This window comes from Cimex lectularius, unplaced genomic scaffold (genome assembly GCF_000648675.2).
Source record: "Cimex lectularius strain Harlan isolate CLEC.00 unplaced genomic scaffold, Clec_2.1 scaffold284, whole genome shotgun sequence".
Lineage (NCBI taxonomy): Eukaryota > Metazoa > Arthropoda > Insecta > Hemiptera > Cimicidae > Cimex > Cimex lectularius.
Genome location: NW_019392966.1, coordinates 218628 through 239967, shown reverse-complemented (window position 1 = coordinate 239967; position 21340 = coordinate 218628). Strand labels below are relative to the sequence as shown.

Below are 21340 nucleotides of genomic sequence, written 5' to 3'. Positions count from 1 at the left end.
ATCTTTTCACATGTCTCATACCTGTGGTATTGTTCCACCAGGTTTTGGACTCATCAAGGATTTTAAGATGTATCTTCTTTGGAGGCAAAATGCTGCCACAGCAAGGTTCAGGACCTAGAGAGTCCAAGTTGGCTCCCTCTTTGGCCAACTATCAACCTTTTTGTTGACTCTACGTCCCGAATGCCCAGGGACCCAAGCCAGGGTCAGGTCATTAGTGTCGCTGACTTCCATCAGGGCCTCCCTGCAGTTCCAAACACTCTTTGTCTTCACCTCATATGAGGCTAGGGCTTTTAGTGCTGCCTGACTGACAGTGAAGATGGCTATCTACCTGAAATGTATTCCTAGCCTTTTAATTTCCCTGTCGCAGTGTTGAATCACTATGATTTCAGACTGGAAAACTGTAACATATTTGCCTAGGTTAACCATCAGTTTGGTCTTTGGATTCATCCTGAAGATTCCAGCCCTCATGCCCTTGTCAGTTTTGGAGCTGTCGGTGTACCAGTAGGAGTTTGCCTTTAGCTTTTAAGAAAGAATGTACGTTTGTACGAATGGGTTTGGAACTACATGCGTTGGGGTGTTGAATTGACCTTGTCAGCACCCACCGCCTCACAGCCCAATCTCGGGGGCTGGATAGATAAGACTAAGGTTCCCCAGACTGCCAACACCAGCGGTGAATGATTCTTGAGTCTGCCAGCAGTTTACTGTAAATAGCCAAAGCTGGAATTGCCGGTGAACTACGAGTAGCAAATAGGCTCAAATTGACACATGTTTGTACGTACATGTGCAGATTTAGTCCCACATAAATCTAAATCAATGTATATGTATTTTTTTAATCATTGTACATTATTTGATTCTTATTGATCGTAAGTGGAAAGAGTCGACCGCAAGCAGACCTTTTAAGCCAACTCCTCAAGGAAATTCTGCAGTCCTAGATATTAATGTCAACACCATTCAAATAAAATTACCACAAATTTGCTTTGAATATCTGAGTGCTTAGGTATAATTCTGAAATCCTATCAGCCTAATTGTGCTTTCCGTGGTTAGAGGCGACAACAGTAAGGACTCGATTACTAGCATAGGTTAGGGACAGGGATAAAAGTGGTGGCTACAAGGCCTTCTGCACCTTGACCTGAGTGGATTCTGTGTGAGTACAACTCTGATTTTACAAATCACTGGCTAGCTCCAGGTTGTTAATCAACCTCCACAGCATATGTACATCCTTGTTCTAGCTCTCTGCCATGTCTTATTAATAGTGAAATAATGGAAAAAAAGTACATCTTGATCTAACAACTTGTATAATTATCACTGTAAAACAATAAATTTGATATCAACAGACCATCCAATTAGTACGATTTCAACTGTTCCACGCCAAGCTCTTTAGCAAATAATTCCTGCGACAAAAAAGAAATATTAATAAACTTATTCTTGTATTTAATATTTGAAATATGGTTTGTGGACACTTTTTTTACAGTTATAATGATGGAATTTTTACATACGTAATGTAAGAGCTGATTGGTGCTATAAAGTATGCCATCATTTTTAACAGTTTCTTGTTCACTATGCCGTTCAGGATCACCAGGAATTAGTACATGTTTATTTACATCTGCCTATAAAATAGGAATATGCATTGTCATTGATTATATCATATACATACATATCTTTAAAAAAGAAAAATACACATTCAATTTGTGATTTTTCTCTAAAACATATATAGCTTTTTTTTCTATATTTGAAGTTAAAAAGGGTTAATTTGGAATTTAAAAAAAGGTTAGTTTGAAGTTAAAAAGGGTTAGTTTAAAATTAAAAAAGGTTTGTATGACAGAAGAAAGGAAAATATAAACCAAATAATTATCAAAATTTTTAAAAAACAAGGCAAAATTATTAAATTAAACAACCTCACAAATAAAAAACTATATGGTTGGAATCTGTATGATAATAATATAACATATTTATTTGGTTGTAAGTTCATACAATAAAAAATAAACTATATAAGTATTTAAGTATCTTTCAATTACACTAAATTTTAAATTTAAGTTTCATTTAACTGTACTAAGTACAGTTCTCAGGTTTGCTTTCTATTCTGTTAGTATAAAATGAATAAGTGGAACTCAAAATAATTTAAAAACACATCATGGCCTACAAACACCATATAAATACCTTTTCCCATCAAATCAACATGTTTTAACTTCAAATTAACCTTTTTAAATTTACCATTAACCCTTTTAACTTTGAATTAACCATTTTTAACATCAAATTAACCTTTTTAATGTCAAATTAACGCTTTTCCGAGTGGCCAGCATGAGAGACCCTCAGCTGGTAGACACCACCATTCGATTCCCTTCCCCCCACCTGTAAATGATAAAATAATCAACGGAATCATACTCTGGCTAATATGCAAGTTCATAAAGTCATAAAAAAATGTGCATATACGGGAATTTTACTTTTTAAGGTTATATTTCAAACCATCTCTTAAGTTTTTAATGCTTTATAGAAAGGTTTAATGTGAAATTAAAAAGGGGTAATTTGAAGTAAAAAAATATTAATTTGAAATTAAAAAATGTTAATTTGATGATCAAAAGTTATACATCGTTTATAGTAGCTTTACCTTTTTATTATATAGAAAAATCTCAAAATTTTATTAAATAATATATCACAATTATAACCAAAAATATACCTTTGGCATGTTTCTAAGGAATGACATCATATCCGACATCCTTTCTTTAAAACCGGTTTCAAAGCAATCTGGATTTATGGCCCCAAAGCACTGACCCAGGTTAGCTACTGATCCCGCCCCCATCCAAGCTCGAATTTTGTAACCGTAATGACTGCCTAAGAAAGAAAGAGAAAGGAATTGTTCATTAGCATTATTTTCTGTAGCATTTTAGATTATTATTTAATTATATATTTTTTCATTTTTGGAATTTTTTGTAGAGTATATTTCACCTGCAGAAATGCCGCAGAGTGCTTCGACCATTAGGGCCAACCCATAGCCTTTGTAGCCACCGTGTTCTTCTCTACCCCCTAAAGGCAACAAATTAGCCGTTTTAAAAGCGACCTCAGGGTCAGTCGTTGGTTTCCCTTCATCATCTTGCGCCCATACATTAGGGATAGGCTCTTGTTTTCGTTTTGCATATTCAATCTGAAACCGTGTGAACATTTCCTGAATTTTTCCCAGTATAAGGGGAAAAAAACTTTTCTATGAATGAAACATTTTTATACATGATACACCGATTATAATTTATTAAATTAATAATAATTCTTTTTTTACTGATTAAATTTTCTTCTTGTTTGGTGAACACTTAGCAATGAATACAAATAAACTTCTAATTTTTGACCCAAAATCAAGAATGAAGTTCGTGCAGATATCTTTTATTTAGAAGTTGTTGTTTTTTCTTTTCAAAACATATTTAATTATTTACCTTTCCAAGAGAACTAGTAGTGGTAGACATGTCAAGAACGAATGAGTCTCCATTCATTGCCGGTGCAGTAAAAGAAATTGGATTTGTCCCAAGAGCAGCCTAAATTTACAAAAAATAGACATAGCCATAAAAGAAGTCAATCAAAATATGAAATCATGATCAAAATTTTAATATACATTAATGGTTTTAATAAAAATTATAAATTTTTGTTGTCCGGGTATTCAGCTGAGAGACTTAGGACCGTGCTGCCTCAGGTGACCGAAATTTTCTTTGGTAATATTACCAATATTTTGTTGGCAGTCAAGTAAAATAAGGGTAAAAAACACAAGTACTTACACCTTTGCTTCTGGTTGGGCTCATCAATGGAGAAGTGTTAGTAAATGAGAAACCCTTAAACATATATGCAATCCTTTTATAATAAATATTTATTTTAAAAAAAAAATCAAAAAATAAATGGACTCACCATCATTCCATGCTCAAGAGCTTGCATACTATACCAGCCAGCCATGCCATAATGATTCGAGCCTGAAATATGAAATATTTTCTTTTACACTGAAATGAGTATTTTATTATTTATAATTTATATATGTGGGAAACCTTTTGTTACAACCCAACCGATTCCTGCATCGGAGGCTTTGTTGATGGCCAATTTCATACAAAAATTGCCTACAACTGGCCCCAGCCCATTGTTTCCATTCACTAAGGCTGTGGAACTTGTTTCTTTCACTATCGTTGGCTCTGCACTTGGATCTGTTGTTTTATTCTGGATATCTCTAACATACATTTCTAAAAAAAAAAAAATCTATTAAAGTCATGATCATGATGAAAATAATAGTAAAGTGTAAATAATTATGGAGCTTATTAGAAGAAAAGTATCAAATGCAGTATAAAACTATAAAAATTAAAGAAAGAGTGTTTCTCTTTTTAGGTACATAGTTGGTTGTTTTATAGTGAAAATAAACTAGGCTCTCATTTGCTAGTTTAATTTAACTAACATAAAATTTAATTAGTCTCATTTAATTTTTCCATCCGTTATTTATAACATTCACTCACCAAGACGGTTGAGCCCATGGCTAAAATGTCCTCTAACATCAGCAGCGACGAGTACATCAGTAAGTTGCTGTGCATGATTTGAAGGAGCACCGACGCATGTCAAACATGATTTCATGAAACGTCTCACATCATCGACCCTCACTCTTTTCGTTGACATATTTTTACCTAATGACAGAAACAAATGAAATTGAGAAAAGTTAGAACTTGATATTGGCAAATAGTGGAAAACAAGAGGAATTATAATTTATAAAAAGTTCAAACAAGAAGGATTCAAGTAGTGAACCTTGAGGAACTCTGGAGGGAACAGAATTTGAAGACTAGGAATATTACATTGATTGCTTGATATCAGCAGTCATTATATAGCTATATATTATATATAACAAGAGGAATTATAATAAATAATTCGTTCAAACAAGAAAGATCCAAGTAGTGACCCTTGAGGAACTTCGGAGGGGACAGAATTTGAAGACTATAATTTTAAATTATAGCTTTTTAATTTATAAATTTATATAAGTCTTGGCAAAACGGTGGATGTTGTTTGGGTACCTGGACACATAGGTCTGGAGGGTAATGAAAAGCCAGATGAGGCGGCTAAGGATCCTATCTCCAGACTTAAGCACCAACCTGTCCTCAGATGCTAAAAACATGATTAAAAGAAGGTGGCAGCATCAAAGGGGTGGATCGATAGAAAAGCTTTCGCCTATCAATAACACTGTCAATAGGGAGCCCTTGTAGGATCTATCTCATAGAAGAATGGTTATCCTCATCCGTTTAAGCATAGGCCATGTGCTGACACACAGACACTTACTTTTAGGCCAAAACCCGTGTATGTGTCTGGCATGCAGAAAAAGGGGCTGCTCGATGTGATGATGATTCTAATTGAAGAGTGCAATTCCTTGGCTCCTTACAGAGAGCACGCAGGAATAACACCCGATTTGAGAATTGTGCTCGAGCAGTGATATTTGGATCTCCTGTTCCAATCTCGGAGGAAACGGGGTTGTTCTGTTGTATAAGTAATAGTCATTGTGTGTACCTACCGTTGAGAGTGAATGTCTTTATTAGCATGAATGTGTGATTTGAGAGGGTCGATGGCGGAATATCGAGTACCCCATCAATTAGGTTAGTTGTACAATACGAGTAAAGGGTGTTGGAGGAATATTTATTTTATTTATTTATTTTAAAGGTGCAGATAGGTTTATGCCCCCTTACTTGTATTTATATCTGAAATAAATTAAGTTTTTTAAACATAGTAAAATAATAATAACAGCAATAATAATAATAAAACATTAAATAATACTGTTTACGCCGGAGAGAATTTTATTCATTTTTTTTTTAAATTTTGTTTATTTGTTCAAATATCCATGGAGACGAAAAACAAAAAAAAGGGTCTCGGGGTCCACAGCTGGCCAGTTAGTATTGGAGAGTGGATGAACGCGTTTGTCTAATTCTTTTTGATCTCGATTTGTAATCAAAGTTACAATTTACGAGTACCCCGCCTGATTACAAAGTTATTTGTTTTCTCTTCGCCCGCTCATCGCTGTGGAATCACGTCGCCTGCAATTCTTCATCGCACATCATTTTGCTGTTCCCAGGTCAGATTTTTCCTTTCGGCTGCTCACATCTTCTAATAAGACTTTAATTTGAAGTGTTTGTTCTCATAATTGTTAAGTACTGTGAAAAACATTTAAAACCAAGTTTTTTGTATCGTTTGATTAATTTTCTGTAATAAGTCTCACTATTCTCTTTAATCTATTGACCCTGGCCAGGTCACTTTGTTGTTCAACTTATTTAAATTAAATTAATTTTATCGCCCAATGTATGTATATCATATTAATTTAATTTAGTTTAATTTAATCTATATTTCTTCATATCGCGTCCTGATTCTGTCAGGGAGTCAACGTGAAGGGACAGGTTCCGGCGACCTAGCAAAGGTAAGGAGTGTTGCTGCCAATTAAGGATAGCCCCTTCTTCCAACACATATACAAAACAATAATGACAATAATATAGTTTTAAAAATTAATTATTTATAATCGCATGATGAAACCACATTATGAAAGAAAAGCAGAAATAGAAAAAAGGAAACAAGGAAAAGAAAAGGAAGAGGGAAGAAAAAGAGATGATTCATGTCATTTTGAAAAACTCAGATGCCATGGACCTGAAACAAGCCAGCGAGGAAGCACAACGTACTTCCCGGTGAAACAAATTCCGTAGTCTTGACCCTGCAATTCTGAAGGATAAGGCTAAACGTTTAGAAGAGTTTGAAGGCTTGGGATATGTTTGGTATATTTGGGTAAGGAATGAGGGAAAATAGTTGATATAGAGGACATTTATTTGATTTAATTTTAAATATGTATATGAAAATTCTAAGTTTATAAGTGCTTAGAATGGTAAGGTTGCTGAACATGATTCTAATACAGAAATAAATATGATCCTTTGGTTCATAAGATCATAACAGTATCTAATGCAGGAATAATAATTAATTTGCAGGCGATAAGCAGATTGAGAGTCTAAGGAAAGTGAAAAAAATATCACTACAGTAAGAGAATAAAGGAATTATTGGGGAGTTAATAAGAAGTATTCTAGTTTTCTGTGGAGTGAAAAATCTAAGATGTCAAAGAGAATGGAAGCTTGAGTAGATCTTTTTAATAATAGAGTTCACATGGTCATGCCATGTAAGCTTGGAGTTAAAAATAACACCGAAATTTTTAACTTTAGGACAAAAATTAATTGATATGAGGAGGGGATGATAGGAAATCTATATTAATGGTTTTATTGGAAATTAATAAGGACTGGGATTTGTAGGGTTTAAAAGAATGCCATTATTTGTTGACAATTGGTTAAGAGAATGAAGGTCATGGTTAGGCATAGAGATAGCTTCAGAGATGTTGCTTGCAGGACATTGAATCTTTAGCCTCAATGTCATCAGCATAAAGATGAAATTGGGAGAAATTAAGAACTAATGGAAGATCATTTAGAAACATGGAAAAGAGTAAAGGCCGAAGAATAGAGCCTTGGGGTACACCAGGTGAAATTGAGAGAGAATTTGAAGCTTTAACTCTCTGAGTTGTGTCAGGCAGATAGGAGGAAATGAGATTAATAGCAGTAGAAGAAAAACCAAAACGATGCGTCAGTTTCCAAATAAGCAGATTATTTTTTATGGAACCGAATGCACTGGAAAAATCAAGTAGCACAAAAATAGTACACTTATCATCAATGCCTAAGCGAATATCATCTGAGATTCTGAGAAGGGCTGTCTCACGACTATGAAATTTTTGCCAGATTGAAAAGGGGATGTGAGGGCATGGGAGTCAATAAATGAAAATATTTGTTTAAATAAAATTTTCTCAAATGTTTTCGATAGTGATGGAAGAATACTAAAATCAAGTAATCCTTCCCCACTTATTGAATGTACGGTATGTAAGTTATTTAAGAATGAATGCAAGTACGAATGGGTTTGGACGGCATTGGGTGCTGAATTGACACCTAGCTCTTGACAACACCCACCCTCCATAGCTCAACCTCAGTGGCTGGACGGATAAGACTGAGTTCTGCCTCCGGACTACCAACATCCGTGGTGGATGATTGTCGAGTCCACCGGCAATTTACTGAATACAGCAAAACCTGGAACTGTCGATGTACTACGAGAAGCAAATAGGCTCAATCCGGCACATGTTTGTATGTTAGAGGAACAGATTTGAGCCTACATAAATCCAAATCCAAATCAATTATACATTTTTACTTATGTATAGTTTAAACCTTTATAAAATTTAATACTCGTATAAGTTAATTTTAAAAATAGGTTTTTGCCGCTTCTGGGCAGAGGTTGACGTCCCATTGGGCAATTAGTAGACAACTTTGACACCTGGAAGAAACCTTAAAAGCACTTTTAAACGTGGGAAAACAGAAAATTAACTTTAAATGCCTCAGAGCAGGTAAGACGAGTTTCAGAATAGAAATAAGTAAAAAAAAAAGGGCCGATTTTATTAAGGCGAGTTCCTTCTCTCTACACGATGTAAATTCGTAAGTATGGAACAAAAACCAACCAAAATGAACTGGAAATATCAAAATATTAACGCGGACTTAAAAAAATTAAAATCACTTACCACTGACAAGACGGCTTCCTATCAAATGTCAACCTGTTTTCGAATAAATAACGGGAAAAAAATTGTCCTTGATAATCTCTTAACTTTGTTATCACATTATTTTGGCTCTTTGTTACGCAACGGACTAGGTAAATTTACCTTCACATCATCCTTGGCTTATTAATATTCTATGTGACATTTGTGGCGAAATACATGTATTTTCAAACATATTTTGAAAAAAAAGTGACAACTTTCCAGCCTCTTGTTGGTGAATAGTCTTGGAATTTTCTTTTCTTTGATTTTACATAGCCTTACACCCCACATGATAAAAACTTTAAAGACATAAGAAATTTACGTTATATAAACTCTGTTCTGCGATATATTCTTCAGATTATATTTAAAGTTGACGGAGTATACATAAAAACAGTTCACCCGTAAAAGGATTAACAAGACAATTTCGCTAGTCTGTCGATATCTGAACAATTACTTTAAGGACAGTACAAAAAATCAGTTCACATCAAACTTCATCAGTTTCGATAAATGTTCATGTTCTTTTGAGTATATTGCACGTTTTATATTCACCATAATGCCTAAAAAAGATACGCTTAAGTGAGTACGAAAAATGACAAATTGTTGAGTTTCATGATGACAGTTTGAGTTGATGCGATATAACAATTTCTATTGGGCATTCTAAAACTGCCATATATAATTTTTAACGTTTAAAGGAGAAAAGCCACAAAACAGGATACATCTTAAAACGGATCTTTAATGAGTCTAAAACCTGGTGGAAAAATACCACGAGGCACGTGAAGAGATTCATAGAAGGGCCATCCGCAAAACTTTCGAAGGAATTACTGAAAGGCAACCGCAACTGAACCAGCATTCTGGTTGGACTCCTGACATGACACTGCCACTTAAGAAATCATATGCACTGTATAGGAGTACAGACAGAAGAAACACTGTGCCAGGAAGAGGAAGAGGAAGAGACCGCAGAACACATTTTATGTTTCTGTGAAGGTCTATGTAGGTGTAGGTTCTTGCAACTAGGACAAGAAAAACCACAAGCAAGATCCTACACCAAGGAGCCGCTGGCAAGCTGTTGAGGCTGGTTAATGACCTGAAGCTGGCCAGTGAGTTATAAATAACAGGGGAGCACAATAGATCTATTCAGATCGAGGTGCAGTAGGCCTTGTGGCCGTCTCTTTAATCCCTATTGGGCATTCTAAAACTGTCATGTGTAATTTTTTATGTATAAAAGAGAGCTAGAAAAATATCCAGGTATATGGACAGTTTTGTGCCTGGTATCTTCTGGAAAATATTCGTGTTGGGACATTATTCAAGCGACAAGACTTCCAGTCTGTCGAACTCAACAATACAATTAAAAGAGCTGGGAACATAGTCTATACTTTGAAAAAGAAGGACCTCATTTATTAGATCAATACAAAATTCAGCGCTTAGAATTTGCCCAAGGTGTCATGATTTGGGATGATAAATGGATTAATGTGATCTTTTCCAATGAAAAAAAAAACTTAATCTCGATGAACCTGATTGTTGGAAATATTACTGGCACGATTTGGGGAAGGAAAAAGAAATTTTTTCTAAAAGACAACTTGACGATGGTTTCGTTACAGTATAGGGTTAGTTTTCTTATAATTATTCAGAAATCGTGAGATGCGGTCTGGTGTGATGTAGGTTTCAGAAAAACATTTTCTTTATCGTGCCAACGTTTCGCTCTTTATTGAGCCCTGAAGATGATCTCAATAAAGATCGAAACGTTGGCACGATAAAGAAAATGTTTTTCTGAAACCTACATCACACCAGACTTCATCTCACGGTTTCTGAATAATTATCGATTAACAGTCACTAATCACCACACATTTTCTTATAATGGTGAGGGCTCTCTTACATTTATTTCTAGTAGGATAAATGGTGATGGATATAAATAATTGTTAATGGAATATCTTGTACCTAATGCTGAAGTTCTAGCTGTGAAAAGTCAACATCTCAGCAAGACAATGCCCCTGTCCATGCTTCTCAAGTTATAAAAACTTGGATGAACAGCATGTGAATGGACAAACTTAAACGGCCAGCGAAATGTCCAGATATGAACCCAATCGAGAACTTGTGGGGAGATCTGTCTAGGAGAGTATATCAAAATGGGAAGCGTTATTCGCGAAAGCAGGCATTATTCGATGCTTAATGACCTAAAAAGAGTCCTGAAATACTTGGCGCAAATTTGGTCGAATCAATGAAAAATTGTGTTTTTCAGTTGATTAAAAAAGTCATACAAACTATTAACTTAATTTATTAATTGTAAAAAATTGTCCTTAAAGTTATCGTTTATTGTAAAAATTCATATAATATTATGAACTGTTTATTTAGAAAAATCATGCAAGAAAAAAAAAGTTTAATTGTTCTTTAAAATGTATTACTTTCATCAGAATAATTTATCATTGGTAAAGTGTGTAAACAAATCTAAAAACTTCCGCTGTTCTTAAAGTTTTTATTAAGGGGGGGTTATCTCAAACAATTATTCATACTTATTGTGTAATAGTCTTCTTTTATTTATTGATTTATATTTTCAATTTTTTAATGTCAGTCGTAAGGCAAATTGGGAGGTGGTCTGAGCATTTTCAGGTAAGATCTTAAAGTAGTCAAATAAGGAGTCAAATAAAGCAGAGAGTAAAATGCAACAGATTATCTGACATCTTGGTCTGATAAAAGTGAAGTTAACTTCTGGGTACCCAAGAGAGCATTCACTATGAAGTTATTGTCATGGCAGGCCAAAAATTGTATTCCAATTTATTTCATCCGATCTTTGGAAGAAACGAGACAATCTAAAACTACTAAGATACGGGCCGCATGCAGCATCAAAAGACTGGGCAATGCCAATCTCTGCATTCATGTCTCTAAGCCGGTCAAGTTAGGAATAGTTACTAAAATAAGTTAAAAATAGTTCTAAGGAATGTTAAACATATATTTGAAATAAGGTTGTAGATCTGACCCACTGGCCCACCCAGTAGGAAGCAAAGAGATGTTTCCCACAAACTTGGGGATCATAGAAACGCAATAGTCAAACACTCGGTCCACTTAATAATGAAAGTTGAAGAGTTGTTTAGAGTGGGAAGGTTGTAGCAAGCACAGTTCTTCGAGCTGTGGGACACCATAAATTTAGGGTCATATCAGCCGGGTGGGCAATATCTTTGCTGGTCGCCCAGTGACGTGGCACCAAGGCTGTTTAATGGAAACTCCCCCAGATTTTATCTGGCCCCATAGTTTTTGATTTTTCTTTCCTTCGCTCTCTGGTTGGGAAACTGGTATAAATTAAGATGATCTGGTAATCAAAGTCAGTCAACTTGTCGAGTGTCATAGAAGCAGCGTTCAGGAGGACATACTCGGTCAGCCAGAGCCAGAATGACAGTGAGAGCATTCAGTCAACAGCAACAACAGTCAACTCAAAGACTCATCCCAGTCCAGTGGAGGATTCAATCCGGTGCAGTAAGCAGTCTGGGACTCAGCCATTGCAACAAGTTGAATAGAGTCAACTGTCAAGGACCAAGGAAGCAGCAGAAAGAAGATGATGGCAGCTAGGTCTCTTGTGAATAAACTCATCCCGGACCCACAGTTAGAGTTGTAGCTGACTAGCTGACTTTTTTTTTTTTTTTTTTTTTTTTCCCCCTATTTAAGACAAGCCAGTGAAACAATAAATGTTAAAAAATACATCTCTCTGGTTATTCTATTTTCGGAACCCTTCCTTTCCCTACACAAAAAGTAGTTAAGCAAGTACGCTGAATGTTCTCTTATCACTTACCATAGAGCATTGGCACCTGCTTACATCTCCAATAATTATCAAATTATCAACCTCAAAATCCTCCAAATAGTCCATTTAACCTAGAAAGCCCTCATCCTGCCTGATTGCCAGCTCCGTTGGCAGACGGATAGGGATAGGGATAAAAGATTTGGCCACAAATCCTGCACCTCTACCTGAGTAGATCGACTTTTATAAAGCACTGGCTATCTTCAGGTTGTTAATAGCCTTGCCAGTGACTCCTTAGCATTGGAACTTGCTTGCGGCTTTTCCTTAGTTGCAAGAATCTACACCTTCATAGATCCTCACAAAAACATGAAATGTGTTCTGTGGTCTCCTCTTCTTCTTGTGTGTCTGCACAGTGTTTTTTCCATCTATACTTCTATCTGGTGCATGTGCCTTCATAGGCGGCAGTACCCTGTCAGGAGATCAAGCAGAATCCTGGTTCTTTTGCAGTTACCTTCCAGTAATTCCTAAATCTTGCGGATGGCCCTTCTATGAATCTTTTCACCTCATGCCTGAAGGTATTGTTCCAACAGGTTTTGTACTCATTAAGGATCTTTTTTGTGACAAGGTGCAAGGCCAATAAGGTTTGGGGCTTAGAGAAATCATATTGGTTCCTTTTTTGGTCCATATCTGCTCTCTCATCACCTCTACGGCCCACTTGCCAGGGTCAGTCATTGGTGTCACTGACTTCTGCCAGGGATTCTATACAATTCCATACACTTTTTGCCTTTACCTCGCATGAGGCTTTAAGTGCCACTAACTGTCAGAAAAATGGATAACTTTCTGGAATGTATACATCTCAACACACTTCCTCCTGCAGGCAAGTGTAGCTCCACAGTTTGTTGGTAGGTGTATTAGTGTTTCCACTGCTTCTTTGCAGAATCTGCACTTGCTGTGTTGGGTTATGCCAAGATTCTTCAGATGCCAATTTAGTTTGCAGAGTCCAATTAAGAATCCTGTTAGGATTCGCAGTTTTTTCCGCCTTCCTTTAATGCATTCTGGACCTCTTTCATTCTAGTTCCAACAGTTCTCATATCAGGAAGCATCCTACTCACTCACTTAATGGAGCCTAGGAATGGCACCCTTCAATTAAATGAGACATATTGAGCAACCTAACCTTTCTCTGCATGCCGGCCACTAAATAATTGTCTGTGTATCATGTATGTCCAATTCTGAGTCAGGTTAGGATCGTCCTATGATCCAACAGTCTTGTAAGTAAGGGCAAAGTTTCTATCAGAGTCCTGTTTCCATTAGTTAAAAGAGAATCTGATATGGCCAGAAAATAACTAATGATCTATAATATGATTGTCAAACCCACATTTCTTTATTCGTCATGGATTTCACACACTAACATTAAAAAAACAAAAAAAAAACAGTTATGCAGAACAAGTTTTACGCACTTGTTCTAAAAAAATCTTTATCTAGGTTTATTGGTGTGTAGTGAGAGATTAAGGACACAGTTCAAGCCTTAAGGTTTAAAAATATCAACATCTACTTACAATACTGAAACTTGTGGTTTCAAGCATAGCGAATTTTTTAGTTTATATTTATAGATTGCTGGATCGGTCATCACTTGACATTTTATCAGTGTCGTTTAAGTGGATTTATCTAATCTGTCGTTATTAATTAAAGACCGACTCAAAAATAACCTTAGCATAATTTATTAACGATACCACAGGGAAATAAAGGCACCTTAATTTCATCAATTTCTTTTGGCCCGAATTACAAAAGTAATACAAAAAGTACATAGTTGTGGCAAATGTATTGCTTCATTGGTAATAATGTGAGTGATAAAATTAATACAATGAAATTGCCAAGTATGGGGTTGATTTATTAGTTTTAATTGTTGATACAAATTGATGTCATCGCTTTTTCCCATCAAATTAATCCTTTTTAATTTCAAGTTAACCCTTACTCTAAAGCATTAAAAAAATTCGTTGTTATCAAATATAAGCATGTAAAGTAAAAATAATTACATTTAACATAAAAAGTTATATTAAATAAAATATATGACATTTTTAAGTCAAATTAACGTTTTTAACTAAAAATTAACAATTTTTAACTTCAAATTAATCTTTTTTAAATTTCAAATTAACCCTTTTTAACTTCAAATTAATCTTTTTTAATTTCTCATTAACCCTTTTTTTAGAGGATTTAAAAAAAGAGATGGTATGAAATATAATCAAGTAAAGTTATATTTCTGTATATTTCCTTTTTTTAATATAAAATAATTTGGCTCTTAGAAAACTATATGAATTAAAAATTTTAAGGATTAAAAAATATGATATAATTATGATGATTATGACATAATATAATAATAAGAGAATCTTAAAATATCATAATATAATTATGATTATGTATTAATGACTATACCTTATATTAATAAGGTTATATTCAATGCAGATAAAACAAAGGTGCTTAACATTACAAAAAGGCGCACGTCGCTTAATTTTCAGCTACGTGAACGGCACAAATCTGGAAATTGTTATTCAGTTAACTTACCTTGAGGTCATCTTTACAAAAAACTTAAAGTGGTCCTGCCACATCGAGTATCTCACTCAGAAAACGTTAAAATTATTTAATGCTCATTCTGACAGTCAGGTTCAAAATATTAAAAAAATTGTTTGGAGTCTGAAAGACAAATATGTGCCACACTGGCTCTTTTTTAAAATAAACTATTATAAAATATTAATGACTGACGACCACTGTTTTAACCATTGCGTTGTCACCTGAGGAAGGATTAAAATAAATCCAAAACGTGGTTTTTTTGAGATGACCTATTATCCCTCCTTCAAGAAGGAAAAATCATAAGTTAAACTGTTGAGGTCGAAATATAAGAAAACATCGTTACTCTTATTTATGACTGCAATCCTCAGGAGAAATGGAGAATGTATTTGATTCAAACCGCAGCTTCGAAAGGATACAGGTGGCCGGCATTTCCAATGGAATTGGAGTCAAAGGACTTGTTTGAGAGCTTCTTAAAATTGGTTTCCAAAATCAAAATGGAAATTTCTGATTGATCCCCTGTTGTTATTACATATATATATATAACTCTAAAAGTTATTGAAATGGTTGATTAATTTGCTGTCATGTTATTTTAAAATAATTTATTGATTTCTTAAGGAGTAGTTAAGTTTGTCATCAGTTCTGAATTAATTGTTGTTTACTAAGAGTGATCAATGTATTACACTATTTATGACAATACATTACTATAAGAAAAACATGTAATCTATGTAAAGGGAACATGCTAATAAAAATAAAAGGATTAAAAAAATATAAAATTGATTTAATTTAGATAAAATACTTTAACTTACCTTACTTAAATAAGTACTTTAACCTGTTTAAAATTCAAATTAACCTTTTTTTAAAGCATTAAAAATTGTATATTTGAGATTTTTGACATAAAATCATTGGGCTCTTAAAAGAACATATACAGTTAAATAAACAGTAAAGGATTTTTCTTTTATTTGAGAATTAAAAAAAGATATTGGTTCCTAACTAACATACCAGAAGATAATTAATTACAAATAAAATTAAATATATAAACAACTGCTTATATTAATTCAAGATTTTCAAAAATATAAAATAATTATATAACATATTTTAAAAATTTGCAAATATATTTTACTTTACATGCTTATATTCCATACCATCTCCTAATCTTTTTTTATTCTTTAAAGAAAGGGCTAAGTTAATGTTCAAAAAAGACTTAATTTGACGGAAAAAAGCTTTATTAGAAACTAATTTATTTTTAATATATTTGGGTAATCATTTCAATTGTTGTTTTTTATAGGATTGAACTTGACTAAAGTTGAAAAAAACGCCAAACATAAATTGAAACGCAAAGAGTGACTGCAAACGTTCAACAATCTGTACCTGAACAAATGCTATGTTTTAAATTGAAGAAACAAGATCACAAAGGTCAAATATAGGAACGAATTCCTTTGATAGCAGAGATTAGTGGGTTTACAATTCACATTTATATGTAATCACTTTTGAGCACATGATTAAGTTTAGATGTTTTGTTTAAACAAATAAATCAGTCGTATCAGCCGATGTGTTTTTATTCTAGTTAATTTTTTTTTTGGTTATTTTATTTTATTACGGCTGATTAACTTCTTTTGTTTTTCCATATTTTATTTTAAGAATTTCAAAACAATATTTTACTGAGGCACATGCACAGGCACACTTGAGAGATTAGCTAAATTGCAATGCTTCCCAAGATTCTTGTAAGTAAAATCTAATCTTTACAATTCTTGGTCCTGATCGTAATTTTTATTGAATAAAGCTCGAGTATAATTCTTTACTTTACAGACGCGGCCAGAAATTAGCTACCCATTAGTAGCATTTTGTGCTTTCTCCATTTTATACCTCTTCTTTTACGATTGGGTACTGCTTCATGGCTTATGGTTTGCAACATTTTTAAAATGTTTGCCGATATTCTGCCTATGTTGGCTCGCTTCAGTTGATTCGCATAAAAGGTCAAAAGAGTAAGTAACTTTTTAAAAAAATTAATTTATTTGCTCATTACACTCTGTCTGAATATCCTATAAGCAGATAAACTTTTTAAGTACATTTCAGCCATATAAGCAAAATTTGTCAATAACTAAAAAATATTTTAAATTAAGTCAAAAGTGGATCAAATCAAATATTCTGTAAAATATGATTTGGAATGTGTTAATTTTTTTCTTTTAGGCAAAAATTTAAAAATAAAATTTTGTATGGCCTACTATATTCAAGCCTCGGCGATGCACTTCTGATGTGGGATTATTTCAAATTAGGCATGATAGCGTTTGCGGTCGCACATATATATTATATCGCCGCATTTGGTTTTACATCTCTAAAAATTGAGTATGGCTTTGTACTTTACACCCTCTGTATAATCAGTAAGTAGGAATATGTTTTATTTAGCTACCTTTTCAGATTGCAAAACAGCAAAATCAAAAAGCTCAAAGCTTCAAACTGCAAATAATTAGTTTTAGATTTTTTTTACATAAAATATGTGAAAAATAATGTGCATTACAAATTATTTACTTATAATTAAATATTTTTATTAATAATATAACTATATAATTATACAGGTATAACTTGGTTTTAGTTTTATATATGTTGATCCACGGGCTTGAAGGAGTATTGCAGTATGCAGTACCTGTTTACAGTTTTATACTTGTAACTATGGTGTGGAGATCACTAGCATTTACACATAACTTGAAAGTACGTTCGCTTACTTAAAAGCTAATAAAATTATTGTCATAAGGAAAAATTCTGTATTTTAGAAGGATTTTATGTGGATGAACAATGTGATCCGAGTATCTTCGGTTTCGTGGATGCTTTCCGATGGCCTTTTGGGAGTTAATAAATTTTTGTTTCCAGTGCCATTTTCTCAGGTAAATGCGAGTTTACTTTTTTAGCCAATTATTCAGATTACTTATGCTTACCAAATTTATTCTATTCAATACCTATGCATATATAAAAAAAAGTTTTCAGGATATTTAATTTAAAAATGTGGAATCAAATAAATTATCTCAGTTTTTATGAAGGTAAAGTAGAGAAATCAGGGGCATCGGTGGCCGCAATGGTTAAGGTGTTGATATGGTGACTCATCACTGTAAGGTAAAGGTCCTTTGCTTGGCACGGTATACCATATAAATATTGTGTTCACCTGAGGAACAGTGGGGTGGTGGATGGGTAAAAAACTTGAGGGCTGATATGATCTCATAGTTGAAATATCTCTGTAAGAAAGATTTAAAAAAAAAGTAGTGAACACAAATATTTTCTTTCTTTGGTTTCCTACAGTGGTGATTTCACTGAGTCTTTTACTGTATTTGAATCTGACATACTTACAAATGTTTGTTTTTTCAAAAACACTGGCACAGGCCTGCAACCTCGTAGTTGAAATATCCTCATTAAAAAAAGTATAAAAAAATCAACACTTATAAAAGCTCTCCATGGCCATTTCATTTGTCGCCCAGAATCCAATCCGATTACACGACATTTGAAAAATGGCAAAAAGGAGGGAAAACTCATAAGGTGGGGTTGAGAGAGGAAGTTGATGTCCGAGTGGATCGAGTTCACGATAGCTCAAGTGGTAAAGCAGCGGCGTACCTAGCCGAAGATCGTGGGTTCGAATCCCGCTCGCGACATTGACTTTTTTATCTCAACTAAAAACCTTAATTAATTGTAATATATTAATTGGTCAAGCGGACCACGAAATTAGTGAACTTATAAAAAATGTATGTGTATGACCATTGAAACTTACTTACTCAAGTTAAAATAAGGCAACTTGAGAATAAGCACGTTGTTGATTCTGGGGGCCTTTTGGTCATTAGGAAATTAATATAATATTGCCCCTTTTATGCATTCGATACACGCCAAAATTGGTCATCCAGCCCAGAGGACCACAAGTATTGGGCATGTGTTAAATGCGTAAAGTGGGAAAAAATGCATCAAAATAAATTAGAAATGATCACCCTTTTGTCACTGAGGGCATAGGCATAGGACTTCGGGCCTTCTGTGCTCCCATGCTCTCTCTGCTGTTGCAGCTCTTGTTCAACAGTATGAACAAATTGGGTGGATTGTAAAGGGTATTGGGGGACAGGAAATGGCAAGAAGGAAATTCATTAAGAAGGTAATGTAAGAAAACTCGTAAGGGTTGACTTTAGGGAGACAATTAGAGATTGTATCTGGAAGACGATTTTAAATAGATTGCATAGGAGAGGATGTGTAAGAGAGTCTGATGAATCAGGCGAGGATAGGGAAAAATATAAAGAAAATGAAGACTCAATTTGGGCAAAATTCTAGTTAATTCTTAATGGCCTGAAATCCAGCAATATCCTGGAGCATCGACATACCTGATTGGGTTAAATTTTAAACTAAGCCTCAACGCTATTGAACTGAATTGTTTTCTGTGAGTGGGACAATTGAAATGTTCACTCTTGAGTACAACTCATTTCTAAGAATTTAATACACTGGGTGAGCAAGCTAAGTCTGGCCATTTTGTTCATTATGGTAAGAAGTTGTCTTATTCGTATCGAATGACATTGATATTTATTCACATCTGATTGCATTCATCTACTTTTCTCTCATCACCACTGTGGGGAAACGAAATAGGAAATGTGAATAGATAATTTATTATTTTTAACTTTTAATTTCAACTACGAAGTCATATCAACCCTTTGTTTTTATTACCCATACCATCATAGCGTGCTAAGCAAAGTTCTAAATCTGTACTCAAAACAAGGAGAAGGGGGGAAATCCCTATAGGTGAGACTCGACAAGAGTAATTTATAATTAATAATTCCACCCCTGGGGTTCCAATGTTTTTGAAAAGAAAAAAGTAAAAACTCATTTGTCCACGTTGGGTTTGAATTGAGGGACACTTGGATTAAAACCTGGTACCCTTGTTTCAGTGCTCTAACCTTTGTGGTCATCAATACCAATGGTAATCAAACAATTATTAATTAATAATTCAATAATAATATTCCGGTGAAAAATGCCTATTTAAATGGTCAAGCATGTGGCTTGCTCTTTTATCGTAGTTTTTTTTATGTTAAATTAAAATATAATTGTAAAATAATTAAATAGTACAAAATGTTGCTTAAAACAAGTTGCATCTTTAATATGGATTGATAAAGAAAAAACTACAATAATTGATTCGTGCATGTGCTTAAGTCCTAAATTCAATCAATTACGCTCCTACGGCAACATGCAACTTAACTAATTGCCTTTGAAGCTCTATTTCTTAGCTTACAAGCATGCTTTTGTTTGACAGGTTAATTAAAGTTTATCCAACAAAATTCTGTACACTTTATTTCTAGAAAAAATAATAAACCACTGGGTTGCAGTTCAACATCAGTCTTCTTAAAATAAATAAATGTGTGTGTGTGTGTGTTTGACCGCATCTGCTTATCTCCTAATATGAACCTTTTGTATAAATAAAATTGCTTCCCCTTGAAAGAACTGATTTCTGTTTCAGTTTCTGATAATGTTTACTTACTACTTCGGCCAGCTGGGAATAGCATTGAGCACGCTAACAAAGTGTAAAGCTTAAAGGGCGGCAAATTGTACAACATAAAACTCTTAGGAATATTATAGGCAAACAAACAAAAATCTGTTTAATGTAAGAACCCACCAAGAAATTTTATTTTTAATAGTATTTCTTGACTTTACAACTTCCACGAGTTTTTTGGCTGGTTCAAACTGCCTTATGAATTATCAAGTCTTCCAGATTTTTCATAAATGGTTACTAAATCCATTCCTACTGGAATAAAAACCACTAGTTTTTCCTTATTACTTTTTTTTAACTTCTCTTAGAGCAAACTTAAATTCTTTACTTGAAATATTAATACAATTTCAAATAATCTCAGTGTTTTTACATAGTTGCTTTGTAGTAAAACTCAAGCTTTCAATGGCATTAAAAAATAAATAAATAACCAAGAATGAAATTGAAATGTTAGGCCTTTAATTAATGACAATTTTTTCTGTCTTTAAAGTTTTTTCATTATTATTATTATTATTATTTTGAAAAACGTGTTAATGTTGTTCCATTTGGTGAAATTAATGTGAAAACTAATTTACAAAATATATGTTTGAAGAAATGGAAATTTGTAAGTATTTGTAACTAGTCTTCCCTGTTAAGCAATATTGATTATTTTATTATGAAATAAATATTGATATTTTATAAATTTATATAGTTTTTATATATTAACCTGAACCTGGTCACTGTATGAGATTTTCTTTCATGGAGTCTTTTGAATTTTTTAAAACTGTTTGCAACAGTCGTGAGATCATCCCCCCTTGTGGCACTAGTGTTTTTAAAAAAAAGCCCATTTGTAAGTATGTTGGGTTTTTATACAGGGCTGCTGGATTCAAACCCGGGACTACCTTACAAGTGATAAATGCTGTGTCAATGTTAACTGACTGATGTTAAACTGTTGCGGCCACTGATGCCCATTTTTGTAATTGTTTAAACC

At 33.8% G+C, this 21340-nt stretch overlaps 2 protein-coding genes across 8 annotated transcripts; one reads left to right on the top strand and one right to left on the bottom strand.

Annotated features, from left to right (window-relative positions):
- Positions 1–1278: 1278 nt before the first annotated feature.
- LOC106672169 (uncharacterized oxidoreductase YjmC-like) lies at positions 1279–8678 on the bottom strand. 2 transcript variants are annotated; one of them, XM_014403373.1, is made up of 10 exons: positions 5510–5552; positions 4473–4637; positions 4017–4205; positions 3883–3944; positions 3756–3809; positions 3420–3518; positions 2944–3139; positions 2675–2829; positions 1497–1607; positions 1279–1391 (listed from the first exon to the last, which is right to left on the bottom strand). In XM_014403373.1, the coding sequence occupies exons 1-10, from the start codon at positions 5535–5537 to the stop codon at positions 1344–1346; spliced, it is 1107 nt and encodes a 368-aa protein (XP_014258859.1). In that variant the 5' UTR covers positions 5538–5552; the 3' UTR covers positions 1279–1343. The 2 variants fall into 2 exon arrangements, with proteins under 2 accessions (XP_014258859.1, XP_014258867.1); XM_014403381.2 differs by lacking the exon at positions 5510–5552 and adding an exon at positions 8576–8678 and having other exon boundaries at positions 1282–1391.
- On the top strand, positions 8305–21056 carry LOC106672191 (lysoplasmalogenase-like protein TMEM86A). Of its 6 annotated transcripts, none has more exons than XM_014403419.2 (8): positions 8305–8404; positions 16162–16328; positions 16515–16597; positions 16683–16858; positions 17064–17254; positions 17467–17582; positions 17645–17755; positions 20344–21056. In XM_014403419.2, the coding sequence occupies exons 3-8, from the start codon at positions 16580–16582 to the stop codon at positions 20416–20418; spliced, it is 687 nt and encodes a 228-aa protein (XP_014258905.1). In that variant the 5' UTR covers positions 8305–8404; positions 16162–16328; positions 16515–16579; the 3' UTR covers positions 20419–21056. The 6 variants fall into 6 exon arrangements, with proteins under 6 accessions (XP_014258905.1, XP_014258887.1, XP_014258933.1 ...); XM_014403447.2 differs by lacking the exon at positions 8305–8404 and adding an exon at positions 8719–8822; XM_024229514.1 differs by lacking the exon at positions 8305–8404 and adding an exon at positions 11053–11191 and having other exon boundaries at positions 16162–16353.
- Positions 21057–21340: the final 284 nt, after the last annotated feature.